This window comes from Galeopterus variegatus, unplaced genomic scaffold (assembly GCF_000696425.1).
Source record: "Galeopterus variegatus unplaced genomic scaffold, G_variegatus-3.0.2 Scaffold2749, whole genome shotgun sequence".
NCBI classification, from domain to species: domain Eukaryota; kingdom Metazoa; phylum Chordata; class Mammalia; order Dermoptera; family Cynocephalidae; genus Galeopterus; species Galeopterus variegatus.
The window spans coordinates 25,892-47,861 of NW_007728860.1; the positions used below are offsets into that span (position 1 = coordinate 25,892).

The following is a 21,970-nucleotide window of genomic DNA, read 5'->3' on the forward strand; positions in this document are numbered from 1 at the left end:
CATTTAATGACAACCTACCAGTGCCAGACATGTGGCTAGGTATTTTGCATCTTCTATATTTTGTAACAGTCTTGCAAAGGTAGATATTATTGTCCTCACTTACAGATGTAAAAACTTAGTAAGTGACTTGTCCAAGTCTAGAGCTGTGGATTAGCACTGAGTGTATCGTCTACGAGCAGAACCAGAATTCAAACCTTATTATGTCAGACTGCAAAATGTGAGTTATTTCTAGTATGTCAAACTCCTTAGAACTAGAAGTCAGAAGAGCTAAGCACTTGATCTAGTCAGTACTTCTCAAAATGCAGTCTTTGGACCAGCTATCATAGAACTGCCAAAGAAATACTACAAATGAACCTTCTGAATCAGAATCTCTGGTGGTGGGTCTGAGGATCTTAATTTAAAAAAATAATTTCTCTGGGTGATTCTTTGGTACACTCAGCTCCAGTCACTAAACATTTCCTTGCAGAGGCAATGACCTTTTAGGTCTCCCTACCTTCCTCTTCTCTGCTTAGCAAACATGTCTTGTGTAGGCTCAGTTCAAGGGCCATCTTTATTCGTGAAACCTTCCTCCACTCCTCAAGCAGAATTATGAATTCCTGCGTCTGTACATCATTGAAATGTCTGTTCATATCTTTAACATTTATTTATCATACTGTGTTTTCTAGTCTGTTTCCCATAAGAGGCAGAGTGCCTTATTTATCTCATACCTCCTACAATACCTGGAATGCAGTCAATGTATGCTGACTGAAGGGATACAATACATATTTAAGCATGAACTAATAATTAACTTTCTTGGAGTGTTCTAATACAACTTGCCCATACATTATTGCTATTCATGCCATCAAGAATTTCTAGCAAACATGAAAATCCTAAAATCCTCTAGAATTGTTAAAGAAATAACCAAATGTTATTCCCTGTCCTATTTTTCCTTCCTCTCTCCATTTCTTCATTCCACTGGCTGACAGTTATCAATAGAGAGAATATTACTTCACCTAGAATACAGAAAAAAGAAACATACAAACAGAAATGGAGTCTACAAACAAAATATTTTGGTAGGACCAACTATGAGATTAAATACATTCATTACATTTGCTCACTGAACTACCAAAACAAATGCAAACTGTAAGCTGAAAATAAAGCATAGAAAAATTAAATTAAAAAAAATAGAAAAAATGATCATATTCACAAATATCAGGTGCCAAATAAGAGAACTCCTTAAGGAGGAGATTCTGACAACCTCTCATTGGAGAAACTATTCTTGCAAGAAGTTAATAAAATGAGATTACTGTTGTGATGCAGTGCTCAAGCAAGGATGCTCAGCAAAAGCAGGCAGGAACCTCCACAGGTCCATCCTAAAGAAGTCATAAGGTAGATAGTAATTGGGAAATATGCCCAGGCCCCTGAAACTGACTTCAACACAAGATGAGCCCAGATACATTCTGAATTTATGGAGCTAGGATTTGATGGCCTGAGGCTGCACAATTCAAAGCTGTTCTCACGCTTGAAGCCAAGGTGGACTGTCCTGTCCTCTCCCCTCAAAAACAAAACAAAACAAAATAAAACTAACCACAAGTTACCTCACTGCTGACAGAAGACGGGTGATAGACATTTTGCAGTTAAAAAACTAAAGCTGGGGTTACTTTCCCACATGACAGCTGTCAACAGTGTGGAAAACTAAATAGGAAAAACATGACTCTCATCCAAAGCACCTCTGTACTGACATTTGAGTGCACAACAAAGAAAACAAAACAAAACAACTCTGGCCTATTCTTAAGAACATAAGGAGTGGTAATGATCTAAAAAGTTGAATTCGCAGAGATCTTAAAGGGCAGTGGCTTCAAGCTGGCACTCATACTCCACTCCGTGACTAGGCAGAGGGTCCTGTGTTTACCCAGGACCCATTATTTAGTTAACTAATTCCAGAACTGTCTCTGTTTATAACACGATATCCCAGGGTTTACTTGTCAAAAGCAGGAAGATACCAAGGTACATCCCGTATCTCTTCTGAAAAAGGAGTTTCCACTCAGAGTTAGGCTACTCGGAAAATTAATAAAGTAGGCAAACACTTTAGGCTAGCACATAACCAAGATATGTATCACGAGTGATGTGTGTTTTTGTTTTTAAGTTGGCAAGTGTAAGTAGTACAGCATACTAGTTAAATAGGGCTCTGGAGTCAGACTGCTCTAACACAGATCTTCCAGTTCACAAATTCTCTCTTCTGCTTGTCCGTTAACGCTACCAAATACAGTAAGTTTTTAATTTTAATCTAGAAGTTTTGTTTGGGACTTTTTCAAATCTACTATGACACTTTTAAAATTTGTGATCTTAAGTCTTGTGTGCACCTGTTTCTGCTGCCTGTTGTTCCTGCTGGATTTTCTTCATGCTAATTTGTTTCCTTGTATGCCCAGTTTTCTTTCAATGCTTGCTAGTTTTTCCTCTTGGAAAAAAATTTTTTTCTGTCAGGCCTAAGGTGAATATTCCCACTTCAAACCAAGTTCTCAGCATGAAGCTCCTTGTCCAACTCAGGTCATGTATACATATACCCAGGGTTCAATCTATGCCAGAGCTCGTCTATGGTCACAACTTTTTCCACTTTTCCTTTTCTCCTGCCTCTTTTGCTTAGCTCCACGAAGGCTCCTCTTCAGTTCTCTGGGGCTGAGGGAGAAGGAGCAGCTTTACATCTAGTTTGCCTTTACACTGAGGGTGAGCTCTTTAAGCTTCCTGCATGAAATGGGGAAGATCTCCTCTGACACTTTCTGCTTTTGGTGGGCCCTGGAGCTTGACCTCAGCCCCTCTTGCCTGAGGGCGGTACAGGAAAATGCCCTCAGGAAGGAGCAGCTTTGGTACTGTTACATTCTGTTTTTCTTTATGTGTGGGATTTCATTTAAAAAATTGTCCTGGGAGGTCCCCATTGTCTTTTTAGCTCTTCAATGCATTTTAGATGGTTTAAAACAAATGTTTAACCAGCATTTTTCTTTTTTTTTTTTTTTTGTCTTTTTTTCCGTGTCCGGCAACGGATCGCAACCCTCANCCCCGGGGAGGCGCGCCGCCGCGCTTCCCAAGCGGCGCACTATCCAGTGCGCCACCGGGCCGGCCCTTAACCAGCATTTTTCAATAGTACAGTTGATCCAAATAACCTAACCTGCTATTAGCAGAAACTAGAAGCTGGTGTCCTAATTAAATCTTACTTCTGAGACCTTGAGCTAGTTAAAATTATTTCACCTTTGGTTTCCTCATCTGTAAAATGAAAATAATAATTTGTATACCACATGGGGCTGTGTGAAGATTAAATGAATCCACGTAACATGCTTGATTTAATACATGCCACATGGGAATGCTCAGTAAGCATTAGCCTCCTTCCAATCATCACCACTACCTTATCATCACTGCTTGAGCATGGCCAACTGAGTTGGATCATGCAATTTGTATAGGTTTTGTTCCAGGTAAAGATAATTTCCAAGGATTTGAATAGCCTGGGCAGGAAAAAAAATGCTCAAGAGATAAGAATAGTCATGTACATTGACTTTCTGATCCCAAAGGAGAAATATTTGAGTAAGATTTTTTTAAATTTCAAAGCTTCTGTTATTCATAACAATAATGTCAAACTTTATATTGATTTTAAACATTATAATGAACAAACCACAATGACTGAATAGTTGGTTATAGTTTTAGGGACTTCTATCTTAAAAACAGAGTAAAATTTTTAGTAATTAGAATTTCTGAGAAATGGTTTAATTTAATGTAAGTCACAAAGCCTTCTGGACCCCTTTTATAATCCTTCTGGACGAAATCCTTTTAAAATGTAGTTGAAAATCTTTTATGCTTTTGATAAAAGTGTCTACTGAACCTAATTATCTGCTCCTAAAAAGCAGGGTGTCCTTCAACACGATACTACACTGGCTATATCTGAGTAATTTGGGGTCTTCTATAGCTTATTAACACAAGTAAGATTCTTAATATGAAAAGTTAAGTGCTCTGCTTATAATTATAATAAAAAGTGAACAAGACACTTTTCGAATGCAACTGTCATGAACTAATTCATTCAATTGGCATTGTGTGAGAGACTGGATATAGAAAGTGAGCAGAATAAACCCTGCCCCAGTAAAGCCCATTATCTAGATTGCAGGAGACACAGAAATGATTTAGATATAGTGAGAGGCACGCAATTAAGAGTTTAGTCTCTGGAGGCTGATCACTTAGATTTGAATCCTGACTCTGCAATTTATTAGCTGTGTGAACTTGGGTAAGTTACTTAAATTCTCTTGCCTCCATTTCTTAATCTGCAAAATGAGAATAATAATATTACCTACTTCATAGCATTCCTGTGAGCATTTAAAGAGTTAACATATGTAAGAGCTTAGAAGAGTGATTGGTACATAGTGCTAATTGTCAGCTGTTATTTATTATTATTATTGGTGTTATTATCACTGTGTAGCAGTATGCGTGAATATAAAGTGAGGGAAATGGATATAAAATGAAGGCATTACATCAGATGACCTCTAATTATTTATTCCCACAATTTATTATTTGTCTTCTACCCCACCTCCCCATCCCTTCACCCATGCCATGCTATGAGTCTTTGCTCACCCTTTTACAGTGAACTCTCTCTTTACAAAGTCCCCTTGTTACATAGTGTCTGAAACATCAAATTCATACACTGTATGCCTTCTTATTTTCTAAATGTATGTTTGGTACAACTTAAGTTTATATTATGTTACACATAATGCTGCTATATATAATGTCATGTTTCCTATTTCACCCAAGTCTTATCTGGATTATAGAATGGTTCCACTGTACCTGACTAACAGCATGGAAGGTGCTCAGTAAATACTGGTTGATTAATTGAAGGTAGTCAGTTTCATATACAGATTTTACTGGCATAGACTAGGGGATGGCAAACTTTTTCTGTAAAGGGCCAGATAGTAAATATTTTTCACTTTGTAGGCCATATTGCTGTCTCCTGCAACTGTCACAACTACTCAGATCTGCCACTGTAGTGCTAAAGCAGCCATACACAATGAATAAACAAATGGGCGTGGCCACATTCCAATAAAACTTTATTTTCAAAAAACAGTCAGCAAGCTGAATTTGGCCTGAAAGCTGCAGTTCACTGACATTTGACACAGACTCTCATGTAGAACTCAAAATTGTAAAACAGACCAGCTAAAATGAGAACCAGCTGTGGTTAAAAAAAAGAAAAACCTAGACTCTTCTCCCTGAAGAGACTGTCAGCAGTTCGAAGGCAGGGATTAATACGTGTAACAGAACAATATAGGTTATTTCCATTTCCCCCACCCTCAACTTTTGATCTCACAACATCTAGCTAAGTATTCAGCCAAAGAGAGCATACTCAACTGAGTGAAGCTCTCACTCTCACAATCAGGCTTTCACTCCCTTCTTAGGTATCCTGTACTCTTTACAGCTTGAACTATGAAGTACATGACTAGAATTTGCTCACCCAAAAAGCAAAGCAATTTTAGCTTTGCCAATCTGAGCTAACATTTTATAACTTTAATCCTCACATTTTCAATGAACAGATGGATGCCACAAACATCCAAAGATGGATCCATAAACAAAAAGGGAAATGTACACCTGAAAAAGACAACTGTAATCTGAATTTGTACGTTCAAATATAATCCAGTTTAATTTATTAGAGCAATTTAAAGCTACTAAGAACCTGATGGGTAGTTGAGAAGTTGTTTCATTTATAGTTTTTTGGTTTTTTTAATATCACAGTGTTTCATATTCTCTCAAAGACTGAAATTGAAGCAATCAGCAGGACTTTGTTAACTATAAAGGGGGCTCACCAATCTCACCTAACCTGGTATATAGCCAGGAAAGTGTGTAAGTTTTATAAAAATAGATATGATGACTTCAGAGGTTAATATGTTTTTCGCACTACCTCAAAAAAGTATAAATTTTCTTTAAAAACAGTGCAAGACAAAAGGAGCCAGGAAAGTAAGTTTTATAAAAATAGATATGATGGGGGCCGGCCCGGTGGCGCACTGGATGGTGCGCCGCTTGGGAAGCGCGGCGGCGCTCCCGCCCGAGGGTTCGGATCCCACATACCAGTGTTTCATATTCTCTCAAAGACTGAAATTGAAGCAATCAGCAGGACTTTGTTAACTATAAAGGGGGCTCACCAATCTCACCTAACCTGGTATATAGCCAGGAAAGTGTGTAAGTTTTATAAAAATAGATATGATGACTTCAGAGGTTAATATGTTTTTCGCACTACCTCAAAAAAGTATAAATTTTCTTTAAAAACAGTGCAAGACAAAAGTTAACTATCCTAGTATCTGAATGAAGACAAAATTTTCTTTGTACTGTTCTGACAATAAAAGCCAGGGTTTCATCCATATTAAAATTTTTTAATCAAGATAATTTATGAACAAACAATATTGATAATAAGATCCACAGTTCTATCCGTATCCATCATTTAACTTCATGATATAGAAGCTATTAGAAGTTAAAGGGACTACCCAAATAAATGTAGAGCCCTCATTATAAACATTAGCCTTAAGATGCTAAGACAAAATAAAACTTTGCTCCAAAAACAATACTAGATATGCCTCCAGGGCTGAGCCCGTGGCGCACTCGGGAGAGTGCGGCTCTGGGAGCGCAGCAGTGCTCCCGCCGCAGGTTCGGATCCTATATAGGGATGACTGGTGCGCTCACAGCGCTCACTGGCTGAGCGCCGTACGGCCGGTCTCACAAAGGACAAAAAAAAAAAAAAAAATAGATATGCCTCTTGCTTGGCATTTTCCTTACCATTTTTTGGAAATCAGTAAATTAAAGCATTTTTATGGGCACAAATAGCTTTCCTTACTCAAAAGGTAAGAAAAGGAGGTCAAAGCCAAGTCCACATTGGTCTCTGAAACAGCTCTATACTTCTACTTTTTAATCTTGGTGAATCTTTAATCTCAGTGAAACTAAATAAGTTATCTTACAATAGGCATGAATCCAACAACTAAACTAAATACAGAGGTACAAGTTCTAAAGAAAATTGTCTGCTAAACCCTTACATCCAGAGATCCATCAATAACATTTGGCTACATCAGTAATTTACTTTTGATCTGGTGGCAAAGCATGTTTATATTCTGGGGAAAAAACCCACCAATCTTATTGACTGACATTTTGGTATACTTGATGGTTAATTAAATAAGCAAAGTGGAAAAGTAGCCACTATGCTATGAGGTGCAATTTTTCTGTAGGATTAAACTTCAAAACTCAGCGATTTCACACTTGAGCTAACCAGTTAAGTCAACGAAGTCAGATAAGTTGATAGCTCCTGTATAAACCCTAATGTCTTTTAGAAAGATTTAAAAATCGGATCATGACTGTATTGACTTTGTAATTTATGATCTGCTAGGCTGAAGCTGTGGAATTAATTCAAGAATTATACATTACCAAGTACATAAAGATAAAGATGTTGGCTTTAAATGCTATTTTTGCATAAGTTTACTTACTGCCATATAAGCATTTGTTCCAACATACGTCTTGGCTATAGAATTCACCAGCTATGAGACAAAACAGTCTGTTAGAACCATATAAAGATAATGTGGAAATAAAATGGGCAATTATTCCTCATTTAACCTACAATCATCATTCCTATAAATCAACTAAAAATTATGTAAAAGAGAACAAATTTATCTACAAAGGCATTAAAAATGATTAAATCTCTATTTTCTTTTGAATGTGATTTCCAATTTAAACAAGCACAGCATTACAGTTTATAGCAGATAACCTTAAACAATTCACTTAAGCAGGATGCTTACGGCTTTAGTACCCCGAACCCGCCTGATATAAACAGTCAATTTGAAGTAGAATTTGAACACACTCATTTTTTAGTCAGATGGCTCAAGATGTGAATGAAGCCCTATGCATTGCTAGAATGAAACGAACACTAAATACGCTGGAGGAATAAGAGACTTTGACAACTCATAATACAATGATGACCTTCGCTTTGGTCTTCGTGTTTGGCTGAGAGTAAAGGTGGCTGCAATTCAAATCAACATCACAGCATGCTCATGGGTCACTATCACTGGGGTTCTCAGGGGAGGCCCAAAATGGAAATTAATTAAAATTTGTGCTGCACATTGTAATGGCCCTCCACCATTGTTGCTTCCAATATTAATTTTTATTGTGGGCCAGTTGGGCTCCCCAGGCACAGCTCCCACTCTGCCCTCCCTTTTGTCTGGCCAAACGCTTTCATATCAAAGCTGCATATCAATGAAGTTTGCTATTCGTAAGTAGTAATTACAATATCAGCAGTTTTTACTGTCATTAAACAATGAACAATCATATTGTGATGAAGGGAACTCGCTCAGAGATTAAAAATGAATAACACACTCCCAGCTGAGGAAAAGATGCAGACTTTCTGTTTGTCTGGCAGCTAGGTGATTTTCAATCCAGAGAGCAGAATGAAAATAAAAAGTGGATGTTGCAAAGAGAGCACATTGGGAGGAAAAAGAGACCTACCTGAGTGCTAACTCCAAAATCACACAGCTTGACCTGTCCTCTTGTGTTTACTAGCATATTGGAGGGCTTCACATCTGAAAAGAGAACAGAAAAGTCCATATAACTAATTCCGTACTTACAGTGATTGTTTTTAAAAAGCACACACACACACTCCCCATACCATATTGCACAAATGACATCATCTGCTCAATCTAAAATTCTAATCAAAAATTTAATGCAAAGCATTTTATCTGGGGGCAAAATGTAAGGTCTTAACTTCTCCGTTTCCAACCATATTGCACAAATGACATCATCTGCTCAATCTAAAATTCTAATCAGAAATTTAATGCAAAGCATTTTATCTGGGGGCAAAATGTAAGGTCTTAACTTCTCCGTTTCCAACTATTTCTGCTTTCTAATGAAGCAAGGGTTCATTTCAAGCAAAAGTAAAATAAAATCTTACCTTCCAATAATAGCAAATACACCCATCATCCTATCCTTACCCTTTCAGAGAAGTAGGTAGATAAAAAATGTAGTCTTATTACAAATAATCTGCATAATAAGAATTGGATTTGCTCTATATGTGTAACCACCAAGTTACCCCTCCTAAGAAGTAGTAGGGCCAAAGAGGAACAAAAAAGGAAAAAAATCACTCACGTTGTGGGTAACAGGTGATATCAGAATGAAATTATGAGAAAAAGAGTGCAGAATTGTGATTTCCCGTGTTTTACATGACAAACACTACTTCAGATAGTGCTCAGAAATTGATCTAAACGATGTGCATGTGTGTGCGCATGCATGCGCTTATCATGATGTCTTTGTTTCACTTGCCCTTCTCTTCTCTTACATCATTTTTGACTATTGTTATAGTTAACAAAAGAATCGACATAGCTTTCACCAAAGCAGTCAGTCTCTAAATAATGACACAAAAGGTTTCTGTGATGCATCGTCAATGACAACAACGAGCCTTTTCAGGAATTCAGGAAGCCACAAAAACCATCCAAACAGGACAAGAGCACACCACTTTTGATGGTCCAGAGTAGCACCTGCTTCAGTGCTTCATCTTTAATGGCAAAAGTGGTTTAGAATAGACAACGCATTATATTTAATACAGCATATAATCTTACCTACCCTGAAACTGAACAAAAGACTCAATTTTTTTGATGTAACATTTAAAAAATAAACTGTAAATGAGATAATCTTCCCCTGACACTCTACCCTGCAAAAAAGTATCCCATCAAAGTATCTTGCCAAGAGGACGGTACTTAATTCAAATTTCAAGTTCAAACTCAGCAACCAACAATTATTGAACCCTCCTTAGTATGTGACAGGCAAAGTACCAGACACTTTCTCATACATTAGCTCATCCAGTGTTGCCTGACTGACTGGAGGGACTTTGTCTCTTTTACTGACTATGATATCCCTAGTCCCAGGAAGAGTGTCAGGCATATAGTAAGCTCTTAATAAATATTTGTTGAATGAATGAGTGAATAAACGAATGGAAACCATGAGTACACAGTATTATTTTACATCGATGATTCTGTCTCAGTGATGAAGAGTTAACTTTAGAACATGTCAATGTAGCATGACCTTCTGATAACAACCATTGTAACCTCTGTTGAAGTGCACTCTCTTTGAACACAAGCTGTATGCCAAGGCAGGCATCAGCTCTTTCACCAACTGGCCTCTCAACCTCCAGTTTACCCTAATTTCAATATAATTCTTACGCCACCATCATATTAAACCTTACATATACCACTTTCACTACATCATTTCTTAGGGAGGAAGTCAAATATTCCCTGACATGCTCCCACCCACCAGAATGTGAACTTAAGAACTGGGTTGTGCTTCCAAGTGTGCCCCAACAGTTAGTGCAACACATCACAGACACTCAATAAATGTTTGCTGAACTGAAACAAATGCTAGATTCTACGTAGCTTGGTCTTATTTTCCAAATCTAATTCTCAACCTTGAGTATTTTTCTTTTGGACAGTCTCTTCCTTTATATATTGATACCCTAATCCACTCTTAAGCCATCACATCAGATGGAGACAGTTAATGAACAAACATTTTGATCTCCTAGAAGAAGTGGCTGCCTGGAAATTGTGAGGTACTCTAAAAGCAGCAAATCTTCAGCTTCAATCTGACACACAATTGACTTACGAGGACCAACAGAGAGTGAAACAATAAAACAATAAATCTGCTAGACTGTATTCTAAAAGGCAAGGTGAAAATAAGAACTTCGCTGGATTTTCTAGCTCTCCACCGACATCTTTTTAACATACATGTAAGCCTACTGTACAACTTTCGCACGTTCACCTTTTGGCCTAGTTTTCAGGAGTACTTTATGTATGAAAGTGCTAGACAAACACTCATCCTCAAACCAACCTCTGCATTCCAACCAGACTGTTTTAATTACTGTCTCCAATCAATCAATCAATAAAATTCCATCGTTAAGGCTTTGCTCATGCTGTCATCATCTCCTCCCCATACCCAGGTTTAGAAACCCTCCCTCCATATTTTCTGACTACTGGAATCCTCCCATTCCTCATCCCAAGTATCTGCCTACCTGCTGCCCTGATTTCTCCAGCCATCATAGACACTGCTTCCTTGGAATTGCTGTGGCATCTACCATCTGTACCATTTGTTTGGAACTGAGCACACGACAGTTTATACTAGTGGTTATTTACCATATTTGCTATTACAGGTCTCATCACCCCAAGAAATAAGTTCACAGGGTAGAAATATACTTTACACATCTTTATATGTACTCCTTCCAAGCACAGTGTCTAGCCTGCTGGTTGATGGCTTTTTAAACAACACATTAAATTTGCTAAAATAAATGCTCCTCTCCATAGTAATATCTTGAGACAAAACTTGAACATTACAGACCCCTTTACACAAAGTCAATGGATTCAGGATAGGAGACAGAAAACCTGGGTTTTAGTCTTTTTGACTCTTCCACAAACTTGACATGTAACTTAGGACTTGGCATGTGACATTTTAGTTGCCACCTATGTAGGGATATTATAATAGTTACTGTGTCGATCTTAAAGAACTGTGAGAATTAAATGAAATGATAAATGTAAAACTGCTTTTTAAACGTCAAACACTTTATAAATATAAGGTATTATTATCAATTGGAAATCAACCAAGCTACAAAAAGTGATGTATTTCATTACATTTAGGAAATAATTTCTCTGCTACTATAGCAATTTGTACTGTGAGTAAAATACTAAAAGAAAACAATTTCCAAAGCCCAGTAAGTACAACTATAAAACCAATTTAATGTTTATGAAGAAACATTTTTGCCAGACTATATGCACTCGTATTCCTCAACAAGGCTACTGAACTGGTTTCCCTATTTTAACACTTCCTCTACACAGCAGCTAAAATAACCCTTTTAAAACCCAAATCAGACCATGTTGCTTCTCTGCCTAAAACCTCCAAGGGGTTCCCAACTCAATGCAAACTGTGAAGCCCTCCCACTGGTCCCTCAGGCCCTCCTGAGCTGGCCCACCACCTCTGTGCTCTCATTCATTTCACTCCTGTCCCTGCCCACTCTGCTTCATCCCACTGGCCTCCTTGCCAGGCATGCTCCTGCTTTGCAGTTCCGTTTTCCTGTATTCTGCTCCCACATATATGCATAGCTTGCTCCTTCTCTTCTTTTAGGTTTCTACTCAAATGTTATCTTTTTAAGAGAAACCTTCCCCAACCACCCAGTATGAAGCAGGGAGCAATAAAGAAAATTGGTACCAAGAAGTGGGGTATTTCTAATAACAAATACCTGAAAATGTGGAAGCAACTTTGGAACTGGGTCATGAGCAGAGGCTGGAAGAATTCTGGGTAGGCTAGAAAAAGCCTAGATTCTACTTTCTGGATTAGTCCATTTTCTGTCGCTTATAATAGAATACCTAAAACTGGGTAATTTATAAAGAAATGGAATTTACTTCTTACAGTTTTAGAGGCTGGAAAGCCCAAGGTCCAGGGGGCACATCTGTGAGGGCCTTCTTCCTGGTGGGGACCTTCAGAGTCCCAAGGCAGTGGAGGGTATCAGATGGCAAGAGGGCTGAGTGTCCTCACATACTCACTAGCTTTCCTGCTAAAACTACCAGTGCCACTCCCATAATAATTCATTTACCAATTATCATTACTCCATCAACGTATTAATCCAAAGCCCAAGGTCCAGGGGGCACATCTGTGAGGGCCTTCTTCCTGGCGGGGACCTTCAGAGTCCCAAGGCAGTGGAGGGTATCAGATGGCAAGAGGGCTGAGTGTCCTCACATACTCACTAGCTTTCCTGCTAAAACCACCAGTGCCACTCCCATAATAATTCATTTACCAATTATCATTACTCCATCAACGTATTAATCTATTCATGAGGGCAGAGCCCTCAAGATCCAATCACCTTTCAAAGGCCCCACCTCTCAATATGGCCAAATAGGGATTAAGTTTCAATATGAGTTTTGGGGGGCCATTCAAACTATAGCAGATGGTATATCTGTCATTACGTTTAAAATATGTGTCTTGCAAACAGTATAGTGTTGGGTCTTGCTCTTTTGAACAGTTTGACATTTGTGCTTTTAATTGGAGTGTCTAGACCATTACATTTAACATAATTATTGATACGGTTGGGTTCAAATCTGCTATCTTACTAATTGTCCTGTTTTTTGTTCCTTTTTTCTTCTTTTCCTGCCTTTTTGTGGGGGTTAGTTGAGCTATTTTTAGCATTCCACTATTCTCTACTATTGGCTTCTACCTACCAGAGGTTGGTAAACTTTTTCTTTAAAGGGTCATAAATATTTCAGGCTTTGAGAGCTATATAGTTTTTGTTGTAATTACTCAAATTCTGCCATTGTATTATAAAAGCAACCACAGGCCATGGGTAAATAAATGGATACGGCTGTGTTGTAATAAAATTTTGTTAATGAAAACAGGTAGAGAGCCAAATTAGGTCCATGAGCTGAAGTTTGACAGCCCCTGTTTAAAGCTTTATTTTACTTTTTTACAACTGTTTTATGATTTACAGTATGCTTCTTTAACTTCTCACAGCCTACCTTCAAATACTGTTAAGACATTTCGCTTATAATGTGCAGACCTTACAACAGTATATTTCCATTTCTTCCTCCCATCTTTCGTGCTATTGTCATATGTATTTCCTCTACATATATTATAAGCCACACATACACACACAATATAATATCTTTATTTCTGCTTTTAATAATTATCTTTTAAGGAAATTTGAAAGTGAGGAAAAGTCTTTTATATTTATTCAAATTTACCATTTCTGGCACTGTTTATTCCTTCGTACTGATCTAACCATCCATCTGGTGTTATTTTCCTTCTTCCTAAATAACTTAAACATTTTTTATAATGCTGGTCTACTAGCAATAAATTCTCTCAGCTTTGTTTGTCCTGAAAAAGTCTTCACTTAGTGCTGTTATTTTTAGAAAACATATTCCTGGGCATAGAAATCTGTATTGACAGTTTTCCAACACTTTAAAGAAGTCCTTCCCATCTTCTAGCTTGCACAGCTTCTGACAAAAACTCTGCTGTCATTCTTATCTTTATTCCTCTCTACTAAATGTTCTGTTTTCTCTGAATATTTTAAAGTCTTTTTGAATTGCAGGCTTTCAAATTTTTGATTCTGATGTATTTTGGTGTGGTTTTGTGTTTACCCTGTTGGGGTTCACTGAGTTTCTTAGACCTGTGGGTTTATAGGTTCCACCAAATTTGGGAAGTTTTAGGCTATTATTTCTTCAAATTATTTTTTGTTCGCTTTCTCTCTATCCTCCGTCTAAGAGTCCAATTACACATATATCCTAGACTTCCTGATACTGTCTCAAAGGTCACTGAGGCTGTGCTCATTTTTAAAAATCTCTTTTCTTCAGTAGTAGAGAAGAGTAATTCCGTAGTAATTCTGAATAATTTCTATGAGGGTACTTCAAAGAGTTTGCGGAAAAATAGAACTGAAAGATAATATGAATCTTTCTATAAACTTTTGAAGTACTCTCATATATCTCTAACTTCAAGGTCACCAATCGCTGCTTCTGTAGTGTCTAATCCACTGTCAATTCCATCAAGTAAAATTTTTATTTTGGATATTTTATTTTTCATCTCTACATGTTCCACTTGGTTTTTGGTTTTTGTGTGTCTTCCATTTCTCTCCTCATTCTACTCATGTTTTCTTTGAAGTCCTTGAGCATATTTATAATTTCTATACTAATTGTTCTAAAGACCTTGTCTGCTAAGTTTATGATCTTCAGTGTGTATGGGGGAGGGAGGGGTTGTTTCCATTGACTGATTTTTCTCCTGATTATGGTCTTTCATCCATAATCAGAAGAAAAATTCTTTGCTTTTCTACTAGTTTTTATATGAATGCAAGATATTAGGAATCTCCTGTTGTTGAGTGCTGGATTCGTTGTAATACTTTGAAGACAGTTAGACTTGATACTGGCAAGTAGTTATGTAACTTAAAGGTAGCTAAATCATTTTGAGATTTATTTTAAACCTTTTATTTATGAACAGTCTAGAGTAACCCTACTCCAGAGCTAGTTTAGCACCACCACTAAAGCATGACCCTTCTAACATCTCTCTTAAATGTCCTAATGTACTTAATGAAGTCTCTCCGCACTGCCTGGTTAAAATTAAAAAGATCCCCAACCTGTGTAAGCTCTGGGAATTGTTTAGCGTACAGTTTTACAGAAACTTTGTTCCAAACAGTAGTTCACTGTCTAGCTTTGTAAGATTTCACTCTGTAAATACACAGACTAAAATTCGGCCAAAGACAAGGAAACTCCTAAACAATTTCTAGGAGCTCTTTTTCTGCATAGTTCCTACCCCTCTAGGACTCTGCCTTTTAAATTCTAGCCATTTGGGCCTCCTTAAACTGTGTCTCTGCAGCTCAGTAAGACCTTTGGGCTCTGTTTGTGTCTCCAGTCAGAAAGCTGAGGTGATTGTAGGGCTGACCTCATTTGCTTCCCTTCTCTTAGGGATCACTGTCCTATACTGCTTGTTGTCTAATGTCTGAAGACACTTGCTTCATGTAACTTGTCCAGTTTTCTAATGGTTTTTTTTGGTGGAGGGCAAGTCCTATAGCAGTGTTTCCTTCATGGGCAGAAGGAGAAGTATCCCTTTATTTAAAAATTCTTATTTTGGGGGCCGACCCTGTGGCTTACTCGGGAGAGTGTGGCGCTGGGACCACAGCGGCGCTCCCTCTGAGGGTTCGGATCCTATATAGGACTGGCCAGTGCACTCACTGGCTGAGCGCGGTGCAGTCGCCACCAAGCCAAGGGTTGCGATCCCCTTACCAGTCACAAAAAAAGAACGAAAAAAAAAATTCTTATTTTTGTGTATTGTTCACTGTTTTGACCTTACATTATAAGCCACCCCATTCTTTTTGGAAGTAGATGGGATATAAATTATATTAGGATTTTATTTATTTAGTTAAGCTAATTGTGAATTCATATGGCAGAATATGAAGTGAACAGAATCCCTTTAAATGCTGGACTAAGGATAGGTACCTTGATTTAAGTGTTGCTTTATCTTGCATAAAATATTCCACCTTATAACTGAGGCATCAACAATCCTACTACACAGCCACTGAACTTACTACTTCAAGTTTTCATTTCAAACATGCAAATTCTAAAATTCTCAAGAATAGCTCCAAGAATACCAAAATGATTATTTTGTTGTTGTTTGTTTGTTTGGTAGGTTGGTTTGTTTTCAACTTCACTCCAAGCCATAGACAATAGCACAACAGATTAAATGACTTTTAAGGAGGTAGTTATGTCTATGCTTATTCTAATGCAATATCAAGTTATAGAAAACAAATAGTAATTGAAGGCATACAACTTTTCATTCAACTCACTTAACATCATAGCCTTTCTTCTGTAAGCAAAGAGCAGAAAAGATGAGTCATTAACATGACTGATTATAAATGGCAATCATAAGGGCAGATGTAAGTCATTTTGGTTTAATCAGGCCATTAATTATTAGGGTTTATCAATTAGTTGTATTGAAGGCAGGGAGCTTAAATGAATAGTAGGGCATTGATTTTAACTGAGACATTTTCTCAAAGAAAATACAAATGAGGTGTGTAGAAACCTGGAATCCTTTTCTACTACTAAAGAGAAATAAGCTTCTTCTACTGCAACACATAAGCCTTTAGTGAAAAGCCAAATTAACATTAACCCCCTTTTGCAGTAAGTATGAAATACACCATGTTTTTGTGCTCCCCAATTTGAAGTTTGGTTTTAATCTATCTTGGCCAGCAGGTCAATATCATGTTGGAGAAAGAGATAAAGGTACAATATAAAGTGACCCATTTTTAATATCAGATATTCCTCATCTTCCTTCACTTTAGAAAAAATTTAGACATTTTATGCAGATAGGCTTTTATAGGAGTCAAAATGTATTCCTGTTGATCAGATCCTCTCAGAGGAAACACAGTGATCCCATGGAAAGTGCCCTCTGGACTTAATCTAAGATCCTAGAAGTCAACCCCTGCGTATTGACTTTGAGACTGGACAAGTCATTTAAACCTCTCAGAGCACGTTCGCGTGTGTATGTGTGTGTGTACTCTCACACACTCACATGCTCAGTGCTAAGCCAACAGTCTCACTTTATTCTCATAACAACCTTGAATTCTCACTTACAAACTCTGCCAGTGTAGGAATATCAGGTATTGCCCAATCTTGTATATCTTGATATCTGATCTTACTACACTGTCAAAGTTGTTATGAGAATTAAGTGAGACTGTGTGCTAAGCACTACAGGCACACAGAGCTAGAGCTCAATGAATCAAATGGTGAATGAATCAAATGAATGGGAAAAGCATTTTATAAACCTGAAAGCACTACATATACTGTAAGCTAATGCTTTACAGACTTGGTAATGACAATAACTTCCACCCTAGTCAGGATGTGGATAATCTAATACAGTAGACCCAACCCAAACGCTAAGTGAGGTTAACTTTCATTATACCAGCTTCACCTGAAGGCAAGCTTCTTCTACAATGGCAAGTGCTGTTCAGTTGGGATCACAGAAGAGTTAACAATTATCCAATCACAACATGAGTCTCCTGTCACAATATTTTCCCACTCCTTCAGTGAGATTTCACAATAAGCTGGACTTTTTAATGATGATGTAATGAATCTCTGAGTTGCAGTAGTAACAGTCCAAGTAGATAATAGGTGGTTATGATGCGGTTCTATCCAATAATCTGAAGTGCTCAGAAGATTATTAGAAAAATATTAAGGAGTGGGAAGAATGGAAAAAATTTTCGTAAAAAATCAGGTCTTGGGGCTGACCCCATGGCTCACTTGGGAGAGTGAGGTGCTGGGAGCACCGAGGCAGCAGGTTCGGATCCTATATAGGGATGGCTGGTGTGCTTACTGGCTGAGCATGGTGCAGACGACACCAAGCCAGGGGTTACGATCCCCTTTACCGGACACCCCCCCCGCCACACACACACCGGGTCTTGTGTCATGCTATGGATAATAGCAGGTGGTTTTCTACAGGATCCTGTAACTCAATAAAAATCAGCCTCAAAGGGTCTTTAAAAATTAAACATAAACTTACCATGTAACTTTTGTGGTCCCTATGTGGTCACTTTCTTACTATATCTTTTAAAAAGTCTGAAACATCAACTAATTAAAATGACAATATACTATATAACAATGGCAAAATGGTTATTTCTTCTCAGAACTGATACATATTATATGACCTGATTAACTATAATTACAAATATTTAAAGAAAGATAATGATTTCACTCCTAAGTATCTACTCAAGAAAAATGAAAACAGAACTACACAAAGACAGGTGTACAAATATTCATAATAGTCCCAACCTGGATACAATTTCAAATGTCACTCTATTAATAAGGGGATAGACAAAATGTGATATATCCATACAACGGAATACTCACCATTCAGCAACAAAAAGTAATGGACTGCCTACACATGGTACAACACAGACAAACCTCAAAAACATTATGTGAAGTGAAAGATGTCAGGCACAAAAGACTGCATGTATTATAATTCTGTTTATATAAAATGTCCAGAAAAGGCAAACTTACAGAGTCAGAAAATAGATTAGTGGTTCCCTGAGGTTGGAGACAGATCAGGGACTGATTGCAAATGGGCATGAGGACTCTTTTTTGGGGTGATGTAAATGTTCTAAGACGGGATTATGGTGATGGTTGCACAACGCTATAAACTCACTAAAAATCACCAAATCTTACACTTAATCTGGGTGAATTTTATGGTATACAAATTACATATCAATAAAGCTGTTTAAAAAAATCAGCCTCCTAATACAACTTGATTTATCATTAACATTACTAATTAATTACTAACAAATAAATTGATAATCCATTCTTTTACAAGTGCTTTGTGGTCATCATGGTCACTCTCCTACTCTATAACAAAATACAACATCAGTCAATTACAATGATAATACAGTATATATCAATGGCAAAATGATTATTTCATCTCAAAACTGATATGCACTAGGACACTTGATAAACACTGAGATGGATATGCTAATTACCCTGATATGATCATTGTACACTGTATAAATGTATCCAAATATCCCATTGTACTCCATGAATATATACAATTATCACAGCCACTTAAGAAAAAAGAAGATACTCATTTTAAAATATTACTTTTGTGTACTGAAGATTATTTTCCAAAATGACTAAAGCTGTGTCTACGAAATGCAAAAACAACAGGTTCAAACATAAAAAATTCAGTCAACCAGACACAGTTGCCTCAATAACCTCCAGTAACTGCTCTGACTGATTTTCAGGCTGGACTGACTGATTTTTTTTCCCACTGAATTGACCAAATTGGCTGTGGAAATTGGTATCACGTTGAGACAATCCATGCTGCCACCCATAACTGCCTCATGCAGGAAACTGTATCTTTACACATGCTGCATCAATTAGCCATTAAACAATCCACATAAACAGGATCAAGCTGAAGCTTTCTAATAAATGCCAGAGCCCTCAAGAGCATGAGCTTTCTGCAACTCTTCACAAAAGGCTCTTCCGCCCACTGCTCAATCCCCGCCCCCAACACAATCAGGGGTCAGAGTGGGAGGTTATCTTCAGTCAGGACTTGGTTGGGTGCCGAGCGGGATGTTCCAAATAGATAAATAAAAGCTCTTTCACAAAACTGCAGCTGGAGTTACCTAATATGCTTTATACAGGGACCCATATGGTAATTCCTAGTATGATCAGTTTCTAAGAAAATGGAGACTTCATACATGCTGTATGCTTTCTCTTGTCGGAAAAGGAAAACCATACAAATTGAGGATTCCCTTTTTACTGTGATCTATTCACATCAGGTGCTGGTGATATCTCTTACTTCTGTTCCCTTTTGGTCGCTGGTTTTATACTTAAAATACTTAATTTGCTCTGTGGTTTGACTTGGGAGCCTTGCTGAATGCTCTTAGAAATAGGCATGGTACAGTTTTAAAAGTGAAACATGAGTTCACTTTTAAAATGTGACACATGGCTGTTGTGGGATAATGGAAACAGAAATAAACTTGTCTTCAACTTTTTCCCTCCATAAAGCAATTACACTGTTTGCTTGACTGCCAGGAAGCCACTCTCACTCAGTTTACCAGGAGCCAGGTTTCCACTCTCCTAGCACTGTGCAGGGTGCTTCAGCAACGCTTTCATTATGTTTAATTGTCTTATGAAAAGACAAGAACCAATATATCTATCTAGTTATTTCTTGGGGGCTGCATTCTAATGAATGAGAACAGCAGGTACAATTAAATATAGACTATGCTGACATTGCACATTACAAATTCATCTACGCACAACAGGAACACATTTAAGAGAAAACCACAATGCAATATAAAAGTTATTCTAATCACTGCATCACTTAATAAAGGGAAGGTCATCTAAATATTCTTGCAAAAGCCTTAAATAAAATTAAGCAGCATAATTAGCCATCCTCCATGGTAGTTATTGTCTAGAGTCTCATGATTCAGTTCAGAATGGAGGCAACAAACATGGCTTTCCTTCTTCACATATGTTAAAGGCAGGAGACATGGGGCATTTACAAGGCTAAGACTAAGGGCAAAAAAGCATGGGCTTCTCATTTCTCCCTTGCCTTAGTCTCTTCATAGTAAGTAAAAGAGATTTCCTTCTAAAGTGGTGAATCTTAGATTGCTACCTGCTACGTGTACATACTCTGGTCATTGTATGGGAAACACCAGGTGTGGAGGAATAAGTCGCTGGGAGTCAGAAGGGACCTATACTCTGCTTTAACTCTGGAACAACCTACTTCCCCAAGTCTGAGACACTGCTGACTGTAAGACTCCTGCAGACTATAAAAGCTTTTCAGTGAAAAAGGAAAGAAAACGAATACAATTTATTTATGCATTTAATGTCTGTAGTAAGATTGTAGATTTGACTTGGAACAGCATGTCCAAAAGACCAATTCTGGTAAATTGTTTTAAAGAAATAAATATCATGGTAGATAACTCTTATTTGGCCCTTGCTGTATGCCACAAACTGGGCTAAATGCATCATTATTGTATGCATTATTATCTCATGCAATTCTCATTGTAACCCTTGAGATAAGTACTTGTATTAACCCCACTTCACAGATGAGAAAAATTGAGGCTCAAATTAATGAAATTACTTGCTCAGAACCACACAACCAGAGGGTCTGACTGTACCTTTTGAGCCTTAAAATACTGCATTATATATATGAGAATGAATGTCATCTGAACTAATGGGTTGGATTACCATCCCAGCTTTGGCACTGAATAGTTGGGTGATCTTGGGAAATTTACAAAGAAACTCATCTACATGTTTTATTTTAGGTTCTTTCCACTTCTCACATGATAGTTTTCTCTATAAGAAGAAGACATAAGAAGGAAGTTTGGGGAAAGTTCTAACTATTCCTTCTCACTTAACCTCTTGATTCTTTTCTTAGAAGCAACTGTTTGAACTATAATAATAGCTGTTATGTGCCAGACAGAGTACTACCGACCTCAAAGAAGTTAAGAGACTAACCCAAAGTCATGTAGTTGAGATGAATTAAGAGGCAGAACCAGAACTTAAACCTGGGTCTGACCCTAAAACTAGAGGTCTTCCATTAGGCCACCAGCCTCTTCTTGCCCTTCCTGTTACTGAGCAAGTTACTTAACCTCTTTGAGCCTCAATTTCCTCATCTAAAAATTGGGATACAATGATACCTTCCTCACAAGGTTACCATGAAGATTAAATAAAATTATAAACACAAAAGACCTAATACAATCACATAGAAGGTACTCAACAAATGATAATATTAATAACAATAATATTAATAACATAACATATTAATATTATAATGATCATGACTGCACCCAATGCAGAAGGAACTTAATCCTCCAACAGCAAGACTAGATGGGATTTCCATCACCTTCAACCATGCCTTTGGAGAAAGGGACAGATGTAGAGGTCATCTAATGTTTAAAGCTGTCTGTCCATTATGCTTGGCAGAA

At 37.5% G+C, this 21,970-nt stretch overlaps 1 protein-coding gene across 1 annotated transcript in view; it reads right to left on the reverse strand.

Moving 5' to 3' along the window:
• The window catches only part of LOC103598824 (dual specificity mitogen-activated protein kinase kinase 5), a 151,557-nt gene that overhangs the window by 3,138 nt on the left and 126,449 nt on the right, over nt 1-21,970 (reverse strand). The window contains exons 14-15 of the mRNA XM_008582877.1: nt 8,482-8,555; nt 7,470-7,520 (exon numbers count right to left, since the gene is read on the reverse strand). Coding sequence (XP_008581099.1) covers nt 7,470-7,520; nt 8,482-8,555 — 125 coding nt within the window. The remainder of the gene's footprint in view (nt 1-7,469; nt 7,521-8,481; nt 8,556-21,970) is intronic.